Here is a 20,694-nt window from a genome sequence, read left to right as displayed (position 1 = left end):
AATAGAATGATGTGCAAACATAAACAGTGAGCAAGTGATCAGCAATAACACCAACCAGTCAGTGAAGTGTCAATAACGACCGACAAGCAGAGGGTTTACAGTATTGACAAATAGGCAGTGTTAGCAATAATGGCCACCGGAAATGGATTAAGATATTAGCAATATTAATATCAGGTAGTTTTTGCAATCATGAATACAAGGTATTACCCAGAATGGCCTTCACAATAATGACCCGACAGGATTAAACATAATGATAATCAAGCAGGATTAGTGGTAGTTGAAAGGGCACACAGATTCCGGGTACCTCGCCCCAAACCAGGTGCCTACCCTAGGCCCATTATAGCCAGACTGATGAACATCAGGTGAGGTTAGCAATAACAACCCTACCCCCATCTTCCATCTCACCTTATCTCCACCCCAATCACTCCAGTCAAACCTACAGGTGTTTCCAATATCACTCACCTGCCACCGTGCATCCACTCCTCCACCCACACCACCACTTCCTACCCCTCATCTACTCACTATCTCCCCCTAAGCAACTCTCCCGAGCGAAGCCAGGGCCTTAACAGTGCCCCGGGGCATTACCTCGGGGCGGTATTGGCCCCCCACCTCGTGGCTTATTGCCATTAGTACCCCGGCCTGTTAGACCGGGGTACTAATTGCTTTTATTTCTGTTCCCGGAACAGAAAAAACAAAACAAAAAAAAAAGGCAAAAAAATGGCTGCCGCCATGGAAAGGGAAAACGTAGTCCGTTTTCCCTTTCCATGGCGGCCATTGGGAGCGGACGTGCTGGGAACAGAAGTGTTCCCAGTGCGTTTGCCTCCCCGACCAGAAGAAAAAAGAAGGTAAGTGGGGTCAGGAGGGCGGAAGGGAGGGGATGGGGAGGAAGAAAAAAAACATTAAAAAAAAAAATAACTACCGCGGTCTCCGGCGGGGGACGATGGAAGCCTCCAGCCGTGTGGAGGCTTGGCGCATGGATGGCCCTGCTCCGAGTCTCCACACGGCTGGAGGTTTCCATTGTCCCCCGCCGGAGACTGCGGGATAGAAGGTAAGTGGGCTGGGGAGGGAGGAGGGAGGAAAGGCTGGGGGGAAAAAAAAAAAAATCTTACCTGCGTCTACGTCCCCGGCGGGGGACGAAGAAAGCCTCCAGCCAGCCAGGGTATTGCCCCGTTTCGAGCCTCCTCATTGGCTGAGGGGCTGCCACGCCCCTCGCCGGGAACAGAGTAGCAGGCACGCACGGCGTGGATGGGAATACCGTGTGGTATGGCTCGCAAATGAGCCAATCACCGCACAGTATTCCTGTTCAGCCGCGCGTGCCGGGTACTAATATTCTTTAAACCCGTGGGAAATGCAATAGTAGTCTCTGAATGCAGCTCTACAACGTAGCAGTAGAATGGTGGGACTTGCCTGTTACTACTGAACTGCTGATGGGGTTCCACAGGCACATGAGACGGCGACTCCCATAGGCTTCTTGCGCTTGATACCAGTGGTGGAGTTTGCTGGGTCTAAGGGAACAGCAATAATACAGGCAGTAACTACAACAGAGCACTGATTGTGCTCAATTGAATGTTATTGAAAAAGAATACAATAAGAAGAATTGTTCAGGTTTTTACGTAAGATGTATGATCACATTTGTTCTCATGGTTACAAGTGGGAGGAATAATACTTGTTCTGAGGATGAGAGCTTTTGTTCAATGTTCATTGCAACCCCCCACTTAAGCTTTCTATTTCATTACGAATTCAAAACCTTGCCCCACTCCTCAATATGCTTCCAATCAACTACATGTCCCATTAAGGAAAATGGACATGACAAACTAATACACAAGAGACATGTAAACACCAGCAGAATCATTAGGTTCTCCGACAATATTCGCATGACATGTGTAAGCGAGTGTTTCTTTCATATTAAATGTAAACATTAGGTTCACTAGGTACCTTTCTCGTAGCGCGGATCTTTGCACGACGAACACATGTGTTTTTCCGCTCTGTTATTCACAGACCTTGCTGGCCCAGTCTCTCCTCCATGGTGTTAGCTACCATGCTCCCAGGAGGGGTTCACATGCAACACATGGCCACTTCTCACTGCTACCCCCTTGAGCAATACAAATCGAGAAGCATCCAAGCTGTCGATGCAGCCGGGGGCATAACTAAAGAAGTCCAGGATGGGTGTAGTGAAAGTGTCGCTCCATCCAAACATTGGGTACACTCCCCACGCGCCTAACACACATGCCAGTAACCCCCTTAATTCCAAAGCCCACACTGCATACACTTGACGTTTCTGGGGACTTCAATCCACGTGATGCCTAATGTGCAGATATCAAGGACTTGTAGTGGAGCCTTCTATAGTTCCTATCTCAAGGCAATATTCCTTCACAAGCCCTACTCCCCTTTTTCAAGGAACCTCAGTTTTGTGTATTCACCAATGTTTATCAGGATTACCTACAACATAGTGATAGGCCCTACTTCACCACTGAATTTTTCAAGACAGTCTTGAAGAACAATCACTTCTGCAGATCTCCTTGTCCATTTTGGCATCTCCAAGAACATCTTCCATGTGCAGGTCTGGGCATATGGTCGCTAATTATGAACCAGTTTCTCAATCAACAATTTTCACAATTGATGGAATGCTTTCACCACTGCTGCCAATCACTTCTAGCAGCAGACCAGGCAGCGTCTGCTGATGGTGTCAGGAGGGCCTCCACATTAAATAGAAGGGAGAGCGGCAGGCCCTGTTGAAAGCTTATCTGTGGTCTTTGTATCTGACTACATGTGCCAGATCAGCCCTGATAAAGAGTGCACCAAATACATCATGGAAAATATTTTCATGGGACCCCTAACCATTTCACTATGTCATTGGGGCTTGGGAAACCATCACCACTCTCGCTCACTGCTTCTTCTTGGAGACCCGGATGTTGTCTAGATTTTTCTGAATCCCTCAAGAAACTCATTGCAAGGGTCACAACTCTATGAAAGCATTCTAGGACCTTAATGGGTATTATTGTGAATAAACGGGGGCAGGTTCATATTAATCACATTTCCATTGCTCTTTCATGCAAAGCACTGTACATGAAACAGGAACAAAACCTAGGTGAGAATTATAGCAGATGAGACTTGTAAAAAGCAAACCTGAGAAAGAACTTTAGCATAGAATGGACTGGAAGGTGGGAATGCCATGGTGATGAAAGTTAAGAGTTGATACCTGTCGGGGCAGGCAATGAGAGAGATGTGGGTAGAAAAGGAGGCAGAAGCATTGGTATCATCCCAAGACTGCAAGTGGGGAAAGGAATCAATGTATGAGGGAAAGGGCATAAATCCTGCGCTGAAAGGAGTAACAGAGAGGAAACAGGAGCTCATCAAAGGTATGCAGTGATATGAGAATCGAGAGACAGTATAACAGAAAAAGGCCGTATGGAAGTAATGCGTTGAGAGATGGTATTGGAAACCAAAATAACACATAGGATCCCTATGACGTGTCAAAGAGAAAAGCATGATTCACGATCGAGCATGAAGAAGCAGAAGTTCGTATTTCTGTTTTATTGCACCACCCACAACACACATGCTCCATTGATATTGATATTTTATTTCTGTCGCGCTCGTACACAAGTGTTTCAGAGCGCGACAAGGTAAGGGAGGGGAACAGGGGAGAACAAAACAACAAACTTACTAGGCCCAGTGACATTGAGAACGTGCAAGTGCATGGGAGAGGGGGGGGGGAGTGCATGGAAGGGAGAGAAGTGTAAAGTGCGGAGCAAAGTAGAAACAGATAAATAATAATAAATAAATAAATAATAAAGGCAACAAAAAGTGGTAGTGCAGCCAGCAAGTGGCAAGTGCTGGGTTTCAGGCAGCAGACAGGGTAGGTCTGATAAGTGCAGAGAGAAAAAGGGGGGGGGGGACTGTATGGGTACCAATACAGACCCCAGTGAAAGGGGTGGTCCAGAGGCAGTGCGGGAGGGTGGCAGGGTAAGCAGGTACCTGGGCCCAGAGGACAGAGGGTGGACAGGTGCACGGTGCCAAGAGAGAACAGATCAACATGGGGGTGGGGAGCGAAGGCAGAAGCAAAGAGGAAGGGTCTTGAGGTGCTTCCGGAACCGGTGATGGTATCCTCAAGTTTCATAGTGGCAGGGAGGCTGTTCCAGAGATCTACCCCCAGCTCGTTTGTTTGAAAAACAACTGACCCTGAAGGAGTTAGAGGTAGAGCAGCGAAGAGCTCGAGAGGGGAGGTATTTGCAGAGGGATAGCTGAAGGTATTTTGGACCTAGGCCCCAGAAAGTCTTGTGGACAATGCATTGGGTTTTCAATTTAATCTGTGCATTAGCTATATATTATCAAGTCTTGTTCATTAGTGAGAGAACATTTAAATTAACTGTGTTACATCATTGGTATAGCCCTCGATTGTGAAGGTCTGCAAGTACTATTCACAAAGAAATGCAACTCAGTACTTGTCTTATGTCTTCCATCTGCCAACCTTTAGAGATATTGCTCTAAAAATACTGCCTCAGCAATAAACAAAACTTTGTCTTGGGCAACAAGCGGGGGGCAGCATATTGCAATTCTAGGAAACAGCCTTTAATTTGGCTCAATTGTTAGTCAGGAGTTGCCATGATAGCACTTCTCCTGTCGTGTCATGAATACTTGTACCCACCTGGAATCAGCTTTACTCGATGGGGGTCCTATACGCTCTTAATGAAGCCACAGGGATTTCACTACATGAACAAATAGCAATGAGGAAGACCTGTGGAGTTGAACTCTTTCCATCGTAAGGAGTTAGCAGTAATCAAATTTACAAGGGTTCACACAGTATGGTTACTGTGCATTGCCCCACCCACCGATCCTACAAAGTCATTGGGCCTCATTACAGGTCACCTGGTATGGAAATAACGGTGGAGGTAAACCCACCGCCACCGTTGTTTCCATACCGGGTGATCACGAGTCCTGCAGGCAGAGGTGTCATTCCCGCCTGGTCTAACCTGGCGGGTTTAACACCTCGTGATTGTGCCGGTGTTTCCATGGTCCCCATTCCCATTGAGTCCTATGGCACTCAATGGGAATGGGGTCCTATGGGACTCAATGGGAATGGGGATTTACTGAATTCCGCCTCCGGAATTCATGGGTCACCGGGGTTGTAATGCCCCGGTAATTCTGGGAATCACGGATGCGGAATGTTAAGACGAGTCCGGCGGTAACCGAGCTGGAAAAACCGGCATGTTACCGCCGGACTCGTAAGGAGGCCCTTTGAAAGGAATGACCTGTCTGCTTCCTCCATCATCCAGCAAAAGGATGACTAGGACATCCTTCACCAACTGTGTCTTGGATATCAGGTTCCTTTCGTTACCATATCCTTGCATTCCTGCACAAGCATGTGTGCCAGCTGTGAATAATTGATGATAGGAAGTACTCTAGTAGGCTGACCAAACTTCACATAAATGTCTTCTTATGGCATCTTATTCTGGGAGGAATGTAGTGCTTCATCGAAAATTCTGCAGCAGCTGATAGAAGTGGCATTTCATGCTGCTACTATGGCTAGCTATAGGCTTTACTTCAATTTCCAAAACAGATCAATTTCTTATTAAACAGTGCCAACTTTACCTCGAGCCCTGATATCCTCTGAATCGCTTCTCAGACATCCCTTTTATTCTTGACTGGGTAGATTCTTTAAAGCTGATCAATCTCCTGAAAGTGTACTTTGCTATTTGAACATCAAACCAACCACCACCACACTGTTACTGCTGGCCCAATGAGAGTTCAATCTCGTTTCCAAGCCAATTTTGGAATAGGTTATTTTTCAGGAGAATGTCATTGTATGTCCCTGGCACCCACCAGACCTTTAAGGGATATGTGTTAGCACAACACAAACCAGCTCTTCATCCACGTAAAGGATGACCCATAACAATGTATGTCTAGACAGAAAGCCTGCACTCGTATGTAATCCAATCTTGCACATTAATTGTGCAAAGAAAAGACACATGATCACTCTAAAGCCACCAAATGCCTCTCCAAGCAGCCCATTAAAGCTCGATGCAATAGTGTTATCTCTCTGTGACTCTTCAACCTCTGCATTTCTGTCTAGGCTTTACCAGAACTAGTGCTGAGTCTGCTACCATCCATGTAAATTACCTTCCTTCCTACATGATGAAATTACCATCTTTTCTAATCTCTCTTTTCCACAATTCATATCAATGTGTTGTCAATTCCACACAACTCCTCAACACCTCTACTCTTCTTGTGCTATTTAGTCATGCTTTCCAAGCAGCCTCCATCAGTAAGGGGCAGGTTAACCAGCCATGGCTGACTATGCTTCTCATGGGTGATAGCTGATAACGCCACACGCAAACAATAGGTGCCTAACCCAGTCTGCCATCTCAAGAACTAAATCACTGATCCACCCCCAAATCCACCTGCCAAAATATCCTGATAGCTTTTCCCATTTACTACCTCCCCTCCACTAACATATTAAACTTGTCCCCGTTACCCGTGTTTTCTACTTTTATGAGACAAACATGAGAAACATTTTACCCAAATAATGCCACTTAAGGAAAAGGGATTCCATTGGTATACAGTGACTAATTGATATTTCTTTTTATCAGATACTGTACTGGTCTTAAATGCTTGTTACATGAAAATTAATAAAAGCATTTACAGAAGGAGCGTGTCTTAGATGGAAGGCCATCAAGCCTCAATCCCTTTCCTTTTGCTAGGCCACAACCACGCAAGCAGGATACCACTAAGAATTTGGGATATTAATTCTCCTTCTGCTGCTTCTAGACAATAATGAAATGGTCAAAGTGATCGCTCCATATCAGATAGTGTACTGCTAGCCCAATATATACACTGGAGCATCACAGAAAGACAGAAAAACATTTGCAATTTGACAGAACCAGGACACCAATCCAATACTGGGGTTAAATAATGCAGACCACGTGAAGCAATCGCTAAACACCCTTCATTGGGGTTAATTCATGCTGTTATCGCTGCATTTAAGGGTCCGTCCAATCAAGAGTCTGGCAGCATTTGGGGGGGCGCTGTTGCGCACGCTGCCGGATTGAGCTTATGTGTAAATTCTGTAGGCAAGCTGAAGACCGGAGACATAAACTCTCAGAATACAGCCCAGATTTTTGCCAAAATCTGCATGGAGGTGTAATAAGTCGCTCACCACTCACCTACCAAATTTGGGGAGAATTGGCCGCTCAGTTCCAGAGTTACTCTGTGTTTTTGGTGCAACTCCGAGGGGCCTTCTGGCCAGCCCTGCTCACTTCGCGCGATTGCGCACAGCAGCGCCACCAGCGCCATGGCGGAAAGGCAGCCGAGCTGTCTGCCACTATCTCTCCACAACGGGAGGTCGAAGACCTGCGGCCGCACAGGTGAAGCTACGCCGGTGGCCGAGACATAAGTAGGCCTGAAGAGCATGCGGGCGCTCCTGTAATCATCCGTAGAGCACCTGCACATGCACGGGCACCGGGGCAGAATCTACAGATAGTGCCACGCTTCTCTCCGGATGCAACGCTTAAGGTGAGGCTGACCCCGTCTCCTCCCCTCATTCAGGAACGAGACGTACGAACGCACGGCTGCACATCGTATAATCTCACAGGGGACAACACAGCCAGATCTCTCTGATTTGGGAAGCCTGCCACGTTCGGAATCCCTCCCCGCTCTGCATGAAATAGTAACGCTACACTGAAGCCAGGGCGCACCCGCAGCCCAACGTTCCAACCACTCGAGCGAGGGCCCCAGGGACACCTATAACTCCGTGGCTTGCTAACCCTGGAATTAAGGGGCTCACCAGCAGGGATTAATTCATCATGGCCCTGCGCAGAACCCACACTATGAGGGGAGCTGGGGAGGCCTATGACACGCAGGATTCAACCGCGATTCTGTAACACGACCGTTGAAGGCAGCTGTGGTAACTCCCTGCCCCCCATAACCTTGGCAGTCTGTTATGGAAGCGTCTTCCATAACAGACTGCCAAGGAGCCCAGCATCCACACAGAGAAGCGCACTATCAATTATTAAAAATGCTGAAATGTCTGGGTACCCAACCTGAAAGGGCAAACTGCACCTTGTGAACGAGGCACTAACTGGGCGCAAAACCTTCACTTAGACAGAGAGATACCGCCCTCATCTGCGTAGCAAGGTCCTGCATTCAGCACGACAACCGGGGGAGGCCTGGGTGTAATACAGAGCCTGGGCACACCACATGGGCCGCTTAACCAGAAACTGACTGAGCCTTTCGGAGTAAAAGGGCGCTACATGTTCAGGGCCAACATACCACAGCACCATACATTTTGGTGATCCACAACTCAGGTACCCAGGGGCACAAGAATTTGGCCAGTATACCCAACAGCATGCTACAGCCACCTGAACACACTAACAAGTGCCATGCTCCCCAAGGGGGGCGGACTCAGCGTCACAGAGCACAGCAGAGGGTACGACCATCACCCAACGGCCAGGTTATAGTTACATATTCAGGACAGATCACAGACGCCTGGCACCTAGCAAGAATGGCACCCTGCGCATGGTGCACAGGGCAATACAACACGTTCACGACCTGGAGACAAGTACCACAACCCTGTACATCAACCGAAACATGATCACTCTTGTGCTACAACTAGGCCACTCACTGACCAGGATCACCAGCGCACAAGCCCAGTATCCTGCTAAACACATTGGACATCCCACACAGTGCGGTGAGAAGACATACAATGCCCAGAGGTGCCATTGTGAAATACACCACGCAGGCAACTAGAGTATGCGACAGGCCAGCACTAGTCTTGGATAAACGATGCAGAACACACCCACAACCCCACCGGCCACCATGGACCCTCAAGCGGTTTTCACCTCAATGCAGCTAGGATTCACGGCCCTGATTGACAAACTCAATTGAATCAATGCAATTGTAACCACAATGAAGAACCAGCTTGAGAAAGCAACTAATCGCATTAGGGAGGCCGAAAATACCGGATCAGTACTACCGAGGATGTTCTAGAAACGCTACGAAACACTGTGACTTAAATGGCTAAGGATCTAGGAACAGTAAAACTGAAGTGAGAAGATTTAGAAGCCAGATCCTGACGCAATAACGTGCGCATAGTGGGTGTGCCGGAAGATGCGCTGAAAGGCCCGATGGAAATAGTGGTTGAAGAATTTATCAGAGACTTGCTGGGCGACACGGGCTGGTCCGCAACGTTCGTAGTTGAAAGGGCACACAGATTCTGGGTACCTCGCCCCAAACCAGGTGCCTACCCTAGGCCCATTATAGCCAGACTGATGAACTATAGGGACAGGGATCTGGTGCTCCGAGCAGCGAGAGACAAACAAGAACTGAAACTGGGTTCCAGTGTCATCCGGATGTTCCCAGACTACACACTGGCAGTTCAACAGGAACAACGCTCATTTAAAGGTTTCTAGAAAATGCTACGTGAACGGGGGGTGCCATACGCAATGCCTTATCCCACCAGACTGTGCCTACAGCACAACAATAAAACATATTTTTTCACTTTCCCTGAAGAAGCCGCCACCTTTGTTGAGTCCAGCATCCCATTGCCATCCAAGCAACCACCCGGAAATACCGGCAGGGGCGATGATGCCCCAATATTGTCTAATTGTGGTGTTCAAAACAGTTGACTCATACTATACTCAGGAACAATGGACACGAGGCAAAGTAGCGGACACTTAAGTGTTGCATTTTCCTACTATATAGCCATTTACTGCTAGCACCGTCGTACTACTTATTGTCATTAATCATTATGTGTACTAGAAACGTTTAAGTTGGTAATTTATGGGCAGTCTTGTTTTACTCCATGTCCTCGGCTACCGCCGCAGCGCCCCCCAATGCGGGTGCAAGGGTTAAACAAACAGGTTAAGATTTGGAAGTGAGGGGGACACATTGTTGAAGTTTCGTGAACTATGAGGGAGCGGGCGGGGGGTTGCAGCAATGCAAAGGGTGTTAAAGTTAAAAAGCACTGACATAAATAAAATGGACATATGCCAACACTAAGCGACACTTGAACACTGTGGAACACACTAGAAACTGTACGGAGTATGGCTGAAACGGACCGAAAGGCCCTTAAATTGATAAGCTGGAATGTAAGGGGTCTGGGGATGCCAGTAAAAACACAGAAGATAATAGCACATATTAACAGAACGGGTGCCCAGATCGCATTCCTCCAGGAGACTCACTTATTGGGATGGCAAGCGGACAAAACAGCACTTGGTTGGAGTAACCACCGCTTTTACACGTCCTACTTGAGCAGAGTACAAGGGGTACTCACACTGATACATAAGGCATTACCTTATACACACTTGGTGGCTGAATGCGACCCAGAGGGCCGCTTCGTGATTGTTCACGGGAAGCTCTTCGAAAAAGGAGATTCTCCTCGTTAATCTCTTTGGCCCAAATACGGATGAACCAGATTACTACACTAAGATCTTTCTGGCATGTGCTAAATACCCCACTGCTCGTATAAACATAGGTGGGGACTTCAACACGATATTGAACACCCAGCTGGATCGCATGTCCGAAGCCCCCAGAACACTCACCCAAGCTGCACGCACTATTCTTACGCACATGACCGACCTTAACCTACGCGATGTTTGGTGATCCCTACACAGAGAGAAACGTGCGTATACTTGCTACTCATCGGTGCATAACATACACTCTAGAATCTATGTTTGGCTGACATCCCAGGGGGTTCTAGGATGGGTGTCTGAAGCGACAATACTACCCAGAACACTGTCGGACCACTCTCCAGTATTGTTCACACTACACATTCCGAAAGACTCCCCACGAAGACCCCCGTCGAGATTTATGGTGGCTGCGCTGTTAGATCAAGTATATAAATCCAACTTGACCCTACATATTGTGGAATATTTTGAAAAAAACAATAAGGTAGAGAGGCAAGCGACATTATGGCAAGCCTTCAAGGTATACATAAGAGGCATTGCCGTGTCGACTGAACTCGGAGTGCTTAAAGACATCCGTGGGGAACTCTGACGCCGCGAGGGGTGCATAGCTCAGCTGCAAGACCTAGACACCAATGAGGCAGCAGAACGGGAAATTCGATACTTTGAAAGACTGGTGGCCGCTAGACGATACGGTGAAAAGGAACGCTCCGGTAAACTCCTGGCTAGGTTGGTGAGAGGGGAGCACGGCAATTCCAACATCCAAGGTATAACACGACCAGATGGGTCAGTGGTTACCGATCAGGAAGAAATAGGGGAAGTATTCTATGACTTTTATGCCAACCTATACTCTCCCCAAAGTGTCACCACAGACGAAGAGATAGATACTTAGCTGGGACACCCACTGCACTTTTATCGACCGAAACGAGGGAAGCACTAGAAACTACCTTGAACCAGGCTGAGATAACCAAAGCCATCAAATCTCTACCAAATGGAAAGGCGCCGGGGTCCGGTGGGTTGAGAGCTGAATTCTACAAAGAGTTCACTACGACCTTGGTACCTAGACTCTTGGCAGTCTGGACAGAAGCTCTAAACACCAGTGAACTACCTGAAACAACTAGAGAGGCAATTATTACTCTGTTGTTAAAACCCGGGAAATGGCCAGAGGAATATGGTCCTACAGGCCTCTCTCACTAAAACACTGACGCAAAAATATTTGCTAAAATACTGGCCACACGATTAAACCATCTAATGCCGCATATGGGCCACGAGGACCAGGCCGGTTTTGTATTGGGCAGGTCCACGGTGACTAATATATGCTGCTGTTATAAAATCCTGGTGTCAATACCCAAAGACACACAAGGAGTAGCCCTGGCACTAGACATGCAAAAAGCCTTCAACGTGGTATACTGGCCCTTTCTATTTAGAGTACTCAATAGTTATTGATTCGGGCTGAACTTTTTAAGATGGGTGTGAATATTATACAAAAAACCATGCGCCAGAATTTGCATCAACAGGATCCTCTCGAAAGGTCCTGGGGTTGGCCGGGGGTACCAGACAGGGCTGTCCGCTGTAGGGATGTAACAGTATAATGGTATACCGTTAAAGATACAGTGAACAACTTAATTGAACAATAATAACCGTCACATTGTTTATACCGGTATACCGTTTATACCGTTAAGTGTGCTTTTCAATCTGATTTGGAAAGGCTGCAATAAGCAAGTGCTGCGCAGTCTTTTTCTTGCACTGTTGGATGGACTGTCTGCCAAGGGGGCTTTGCTTGGCAGACAAGAGCATAGGGAAAGTGAGACCACATTAGTAAATGCAGCTTTGCTGCTGTGACTGCTCTATCTGTGATCAGTAGAGTCGGGTCAAAGATTAGCCGACTTTGCGCAAATTGTGTTGAAAGCTGCCCAGTGCCTGAACCTTTGTGTTCCCCATGCAAAGCTGGTAATGATGAGATGACTGACTGGAACTATAAGCATACTGGAGACTCCAGTTCATAGACTCCGCCAGACCTGGATTTCATGGGCAAACTAGAACAAAGTTATTTTGTTTCAGGCCTTATTTATTTGAAAAGCAGCATACAGATTATAAACATTTTCACACAGTCATGCTGCTCTGGGCTACAGGTCAGATCTTCTATGATGATTGTCCCGATTTTCAATTTACAATTAGCAAGACCACAAGGACATCACAAGGGTGAGCTGAGGGCCTGAACTGAAAGTGAGCATTTTATTTTTCCTTTTGTTCTTCTGTAAACAAATGTAATAAAACATTCAGTGTCTTGCAAAACAGTGGAGCCAGGAGCACTTTGCTTAACAACCACTCAGCCAGCAGGAGCAGAAATGTATCGTTCAGCCTGGCCCAGCATCATGTGCCATTAGTTCAGTAACTTGCTCTGGCTACGCAAATTGTAAAAAGAAAAGGACAGCTAGTGAAGTCATGCATATCGGATTACTCTCCCCAAGGTTTAGATTCAAGGAACTTAAGTTTCTCATGGCCATGGATTGGATAGCCACCCAGTTCTGTTATAGCTTAGAATTCTGGGATTTGTAGTTTCCCCACCAATTTGAAAGATGGGGAACTACACATCCCAGAATTCAAAGGTGGGAATGAACTGGATGCCCTTCTGATGCATGTCCACAAACAACTTTAGCTTTGTAGACCAGACATGGACTGGCCTTTAGGGCAATAGGCCCATGGCCGAACCAAAAACACAAAATGCTTGTGTGGGCCAGTTTTTTGGGTCAAAGTGGGGCACTTTTTTGCCCAAAGTGGGCCAGTTTGAAGAGTGACTTCGCTATGTGGCTAATAGTTTTGACCACTGTTGCTGAATAAATCTTCTTTTAAATGTACAATTTGCATCACATTTTATCAAAACTCCCCCTTGGGTACTATTCAAACAGTGTTCCAAAATGGATGAATTCCCATTTGCAACTGTGTGCCACTTTTATGTTAGTGCCCGAGACAATTTTATGCCCCAGTCCGACCCTGCTGTAGACTTTGTGAACACTGGGCCTATCAGTGCCTTCTGCTAGTAAATAAACTGCCCCTCTCATACTCCCCCCCCCCCACTGTCCTCTGTGTAGATTTGCACATTGGCACTAGAGTTGCTGCTTCGCTTGATCCTTCACCTACCTGCCTTCTGCATATGGCACTGGACTCAAGCAGGCAGGACAGATTCTACATTCAATTTGAATTATTCAGAGCAATGGGGGTGAATTATTTATTAGGTCTATTCTCAATTTGTGACACCACCCATGAAAGCATTCCTCCCTCTGAACTAGCATCACAAGGGTCCTAATGCACTCAGGCCTGGGGAAAACGGTAATGATGGGGCTGTGGTGAGGTGGTGGTCCAGGGCCATATTTGTGCCGATATGTATTTGAACTTTGTTTTTTTTTGCCACTATCTTTAAGAAGGTAAATGAACATGTATTGCAAGAATCAAGAAAGAAATCAACAGTGGCCACCGAACACTGTCCCTTAGGATTACAAGGTCAGTGGTGACTCAGACATCAGACCTTCATAATACACCAGGCAGATGGTAAACAAGCTATAGTGATTAGATCACTATACAACCTTTTGTGTGTCTGTGTTGGTTATGACATTTTGACAAAAGAAACACAATGACACAGGCTTTCAGACCGCACATGAGTGACTTTTCTCCCTTTAATTGGATAAACAGTTGTCAAAACAAACTTTTTGTTGCAGCGAGTGGTCATGATGCCCATGCCACGTGGTTCCCAAAAAATGCAAGTCGATGACAATTTTCAAAGCGATGACCTGTGACTGAGCAGCAAACTCATTGCTAAAAATGTGCATTATAACACTTCCACTAGTCACTCTTTCATTCAAGGTGATCAACGAGTGAGCGCCATGAAAGACCAATTCTGCAGCTGCCTCAGATTCCTGGAGGATCAGCTAAATATGTGCAGAGACAAGTTTCAATATGCTACCTTGCTACAGCTGGAAAATCCTGCTTGCATATTCGTAAGTTAACTAAAAGGCATTGACTTAATGGTAAGATAAAGAACTTCAAATGCAAAAAGGCAATGTAAAAAAAAAGTTCTTTTTTTGGTTCAAGTATTTTCAGTTGGAGCAGTTTTTAATGCCGTTCCGTAAACCACACGGGCCTGACACAAAATCAATATGTTAGCAATAGGAAGAATAAATACAGTGCCAAGAAGGAAAAGTATTTACTTTGGGTTGGCGGTTCTGGGGTTTATACATTTATAATGGATAATGTTTTCTAAACATATGACAATGGGGGATTTTGCTGGTTCCATCATTGAATTTACATATAATAAGTCACACCGCGAAATTCACTCATCTCTGCGGTATTCCCTGCTGCCATACCAAAGGGTAGCTTGTCTGTGATTACTGAACACCGTTTTGGCCCGCAAGTAAACTTAAGCCTGTAACGTAAAGAGAGAGAGAGAGTGCGTGTGTGTGTGTGTGTATGCGCACAAGCGCATACTAGCATCATCCTCCATTAATCTGTGGCATGCAGATTATCAAGATGGCAACATGTTCATCTTCATCAGTAGCCAGTGGGGGAGCTAAAGGCCTAAATGACCACTTAAGAAAAGCTATTAAGTTTGCTTTGCCAGTTGCAGCAGGGCTCCCACCCTCCTGCCCCCCTCCTCCTTTTCTCCACACGTGTTTTTGTGTTGTTTGGTGGAAGAAAGGGGTGGCATTTCAGTGGAAAGTATGTTGAAAAGCCCAATTCTGGCCCTGGGTGTCTGGTTTTGTTTGTGATGATAAATCTGACAATTTATGACCTTTTAAGAAAATATTTGTTAAGATTAGTTAACTCCACCTGCTATACCGCGATAACCATGATATATGGTCTTTTGGCAAGAAGGTTATCGTATCGCCATAAAACCAATACCATGACACCCCTAGTCCGATGTCCCCTTTATTACTTGCTTTAGTCATAGAACCACTTGCAGATTTAATGAGAGCTCAACATAGCAAGATGGGAATCTCCTTGGCGGGTAGGATTGAGATCATTACACTATATGCTGACGACATAATGTTGTATTTGAAAAACCCTGAAGTTAACCTTGCCAAGGCGCTACGCTCAGTCAAAGAATTCGAGGAATACTCTGGACTGAAGTTGAATTCGACCAAATCAGAGATATTTCCCCTCACAGAAGCCACACCCATACCCACAGAGTTATATGGGCTGCAATGGGCCCCCACACAGATTAAATATTTAGGCGTTGAAATAGCGCGCAGTGCGCAAATCGTCTGTGCCACAAATTATACAGCCGCTGCAGTCAAGCTATGTACTAAGCTTGAACAGTGGAGGGTCTTGCCAATCTCGCTCAAGTGCAGGCTTGCCCTGATCAAAATGATCATAATACCAAAACTATTTTATTTATTCAGCACTGTCCCTGTGAGGCCAGGCAGGTAATTTTTCAATAAAATTCAGGGAGCATGTACAGCATTTGTCCGGAAGAGGCAACCAAGGATGAACTGGCGAAGACTCTCCCAAACGTACCCCACGGCGGCCTTTCTGCCCCAGATTTTGAATTATATTTTCTTGCAGCACAAGATTATTATATTACATACTGAATAGAAGGAAACCCCTGAGCACCACATTCTGTGATTGAAACGAATCCAATGGGGCCACTGAAGCTTTTACACAAAGCGGCAGAAGCCAAAGTAAAACATGACAACACCATCAACCCAGCGCTAGTGACTTGCTGAGTCTGGACTAGAATGGCCGGAAACCCCGGACACAAAATTCTGTATCACCCTAACATGCCACTGTGGGAGGCGCACTACCTCCCTCCCACCCAGGACAAGATCCTCACCATACATTTGAAAGGCAAAGGGATACATCGGTTTGGAGATCTGTTTCTAGATAAATAGTTCATCAGCTGGGAGGAAATAAGCAAGACCATAGGGGGTAAACCACTGAAGAAATTGCAATACTTAAGACTGCGATCCGCCATGGCAGAAATATGGGCGGTTTTCCCTAATGAACCGCAGATACACCCCGGCTTGGGGTACATGTTTGTCACTAACACAACCAAGACATCCATCTCTACACTATATGAAATCGCACAGACCACTAGAGAAACATTACCCCCAGAAGATAAAAAGAAATGGGAGATAGATCTAGACTGCACCATCACGGACCACCGATGGGCTAAATTGTGTGCATTAACACAAAAGGTCTCGTATAACTCTCGCTATCGGCTAATATATTACAAAGTATTACATAGGACCTACTACACCCCTGCCAGGATTAAAGCTTTATACCCTGAAACCAACAGGAAATGCCCCAGATGTGGGAGTGAGGGGGCCGGCATGCTACACATGTTGTGGTCATGTACGAGCTTGACCAGATACTGGACAGAAGTGTGTGATGTACGAGATGAAATGGCAGACCAGCCTATGGCATGGGACCTGGGCTTATGCATGTTGGGTACGGTTGATAAAATGAATCCCACCTGGCGTAAACTGCTCAACCTCAGCCTGGTACTGGCAAAGCGGACAATATTGATGAGATGGAACTGTTTAGAACCCCCTACAAAAAATGACTGGAAAAGGGACATGGTATGGGCCAATGATTGTGAAGAAACATATGCCAGTTTACTACCCCCACGCAGTTGCCCAAGAGACATATGGAGCAGGTATAAACAATATTTGTCTGATAAAAATACGAGAGAGCGATTCTGAAGCAATATAATAATGTATTTAAGTGTACCAGTTCACTACATAACAAAATAACGGCAATGTTGTTAATTGTAAGTCAAGCTATGTTGATAGGTCTGTGCAAGTTAAAATAAAAGTTTTTAAAAAAAAATAATTAAAAAAATAAAGCTCTAAGCTGGGGGTAAATGCTCCAACTTAACGCCCAATTTTGGGGGCTATTAGCGCACGCTAATTGAGCGGAAAATGCCCCATTGGGTCCAAAGGACGCAATGGGGAATACCCATTACGCCCGGAATGGTTGGCGGTAACACTACTAGCCTGGGCGGTAATACCGCCAGGATAATGTTATTAAATAAAGGACATCTAAAATCAGGGTACACCGGGACTAGGGGCCTCATTACAAAGTTGGTGGTAACCCACTAGTGCGACCAGCGTGTTGCCGCCAACCCCGTAACACTGAATCCAGCGCCTGACTTCCCAGTGCCACCGGGACATTACAAGTCCTAGCGGCACGGGAAGTCAGGCGCCGGATTGTGTAACTCCCCATTCTCATAGAGTCCCATAGGACTCTATGGGGGTGGGGAGACGGAAGCACCGGCACCGTTGCTAACGCTGCCATTGATTCCGTGAAAAGTCTGCCTACCGGGGCCGCTGTTCCTGGCAGGTCAAACTCGTAGAGTGGCGGTCCGGTAACAAGGGTGCCCGGTAAGCTTACTGTTACATGCCTAGACTGACCTACATTGGTACAGCCAGTTTGGACAGGTTTTCCTATTGTGGCACAGCATTTCTATTGGCAAAGGAGTCTTTTTTTTACAAGGGTTAATGGCATATATTGATAGCGCCAGCTTGGACATGTTTTCGTATAGGATCATTACTGGCATTAAGCATAAAGCAAACACGATTGTGTTCTCATATGGGAATACTTTCACGTGATGGTGCAACCAGCATGGAAATGTTTGGGCACAGCCAGCATGAACATGTCTTTGATACTGGCATATATTGTGGGGACAGGCATCATGAAAATGGATTAGGAAATGCTGCTGTGCACTGCTGGTGACTTGCATCTACTGGATTTCGCATGAGCTACACCACAAAACTGATTGCTCAATTTTTCACAGAAAGTGTGCTGTATAATTCGCCATTTCAACCAATCATTCGAATAATTTCTTATGGGGGTACAAGCCCAAACTCCCCTTTGTTGGTTTCAGCTTAATGGCTACGCTCAGTCACCCTCAGATATTTGTGATAAATATTTACACCCCTCCAATTAAGAATTCACCAGCCACCAATGGTGGATGGTACATTTGGGTGCCACGGGCCAGGCACCACCCCCTTGTTTCTATGCTATTTAAAAGATGTAAGCTTTGATTAAAAAACCTAGTTTCATCTTTCACCTAGAGCAATGCGCAGCATGCCCCTGCAGCAGCATAATCATCACAGACATTGTGCATGATTAGTGGTCCAGGCTGGCCCAGAGGGTAATATGGCCCCTGCTTTAATGAGATGCTTGGGGGGGTTCTTATATGGCTCGCAGAGGGGAGGGGGGTCACATTTTGTGTTACACCACTGAGTGGAGGAGGAACTCTTAGGGTTAAATTAATCGATCATAAGTTGCCAAGATAGAAGTTCTTCCCCTTTAAGTATGATTGCCTTCAGGCGGCTATAATGAACCTTTTTTAAGTCCGCTGTGGAGCTTATCAAAGTGTGAGATATGTTGGGCCTTTACAAACTGCAGTAGCTCGGTCCATGTAATAGAAGCTTTTAATGATGCCTGGAAATCAAGGAAGGAAGAAGAAGCTGTCTTCTAATATGTAATCAGATAGGACAGATCAAAGCTATACATGTTATTGCTGCTGTTGACTACCGATAACCTGAGTATCACCTACACTCTTTCATAGCTGCAAGGGACCTTCTTTTAAGACGATATAGGATCACATCAGCCAAGAGCAAATCTTAAGACTTAGCCCAGCTCTAAAGAGATGCAAATTGTGAGATCCAAAAAGGCCACAATATATTGTGCACCTCACGCAGTCTTTCAGCAGAGAACATCAATTGATCATCAACCACTCAAACTTTGGTCGAAACCTTGACCGAGATCTTCTGCCCAACCATAGCAGATGTCATGAATCCTTCCTTCAGACGGTAAACCGTGCCCATCTTAAGGAACCAGAGATGTACTCACCATACCAAAATATGAATAATTTCCAAAATGTACTTCCTGGCAGATTTTTACCAGATTCTACAAAGCCCATGCATCCCTACAAAAGGTAGACAAAGGCTTCCCGAAACCAAAGAAAGTCTCGACGTGAACAGAGGAGTTACACGTAAAGGTGTATAGAACAAACACCCTAGTTGTTCATATGGTCTCCCTTTATTTACCACCTTAGAGATCAGAATTTGCATGACCACCGCCAGACGCTGTATTTAAGCATATGGTTGCACTCGGACCTCCGATTTATGCCGATGGGGTTGATTGTACTGTTTTACCCTTCATGCTGTTGCCTCACCCTTGATAGTACATGTCCTCATAGAGCTATGAAGACCGTACAATCTGTGTTTATGATGTCCTACTATCACGCCTCCTCGCGTGTCATTGCACAGTGGTATGCTGTTATCTGCATTTGTGGAGGAAATGGGATCGCATGGACATACAATATACAACTGATGATGATGTTGTATCAAATAACCTACTGCTCCTATCTGATTCTAACCTGTAAATGAATAAATGCAAAATAGAAGGGATTTTCTATCTTAGAGGTAAGACCAATCTAGCATCAAACCCTCCCATTTGCCTGGCTACAACCAGTCAGGGAGTAGTTTCTTGCCTGTAACTCCATTTCCCCAGCGTTGGTATCTTTCATGGATTCACATGCTTAGAATATTCCCCGTCGTCAGCCTGGGGGGTTCCCAGCCTGACGATGGGGAATATTCTAAGCATGTGAATCCATGAAAGATCCAATGCTGGAGAAAGGAGTAAACCACTCTATTTGGCTAATTAGGGAATTAATTAAACCTCTGCTGCTCTTAGAGAGCTTTAACATAGTCAAAGGGAGGGCTCAATCTCAGAGTCAAGACATACACTGGAGAATCACAGAAAGAAATTAAAAAGAACATGTATTGTACAAAATATGGCGGCTAAGACCAGAAGAATACAGACCACATCAAGCTAGCTCTGGCAGCCTTTCACTGTCTTCAACACATTCAAAATGGTATGACTATCCCATACATAATTGTCAATGCAACCTTGTGTCAAAATGGCAATTGCATTTACATATATCTGTGCATGTAGGGGTAGGAGAGAAGGGGCAGGGTGGGAGCGTGGGAGCATGGGATCAGAAGAGATAAAATGGAAGAGACCCCACATAACAAAAAACTGGTTCATCTCAGGCCGATCAAATGTGCACAAACAAAATGCAGACTTTCAAATCACGTAGAACTGACCACTGACTACAAAATCAAACATCAACCAAGTGCAAATATCAGGGAGCAGGACCCTGTAGTCTCGATTGACTATTATATCAAAGGACCTTGACAACAATTACTGGATGTTAAGAGCGACCTCAACAACCCACCTGTGTCGACCCTGGGATCCAATCAAGAAAAGTAACTCAAAACAATTGCCA

The 20,694-nt window shown here is 45.9% G+C and overlaps 1 protein-coding gene across 1 annotated transcript in view; it reads right to left on the bottom strand.

The window, feature by feature from the left end:
• The window catches only part of KIF6 (kinesin family member 6), a 2,002,255-nt gene that overhangs the window by 135,882 nt on the left and 1,845,679 nt on the right, over positions 1 to 20,694 (bottom strand). The window contains exon 19 of the mRNA XM_069608751.1: positions 1,408 to 1,505. Coding sequence (XP_069464852.1) covers positions 1,408 to 1,505 — 98 coding nt within the window. The remainder of the gene's footprint in view (positions 1 to 1,407; positions 1,506 to 20,694) is intronic.

Source organism: Ambystoma mexicanum, chromosome 4q, assembly GCF_040938575.1.
Source record: "Ambystoma mexicanum isolate Mex_15411 chromosome 4q, UKY_AmexF1_1, whole genome shotgun sequence".
Lineage (NCBI taxonomy): Eukaryota > Metazoa > Chordata > Amphibia > Caudata > Ambystomatidae > Ambystoma > Ambystoma mexicanum.
This window is presented reverse-complemented; position numbering and strand designations above follow the sequence as displayed.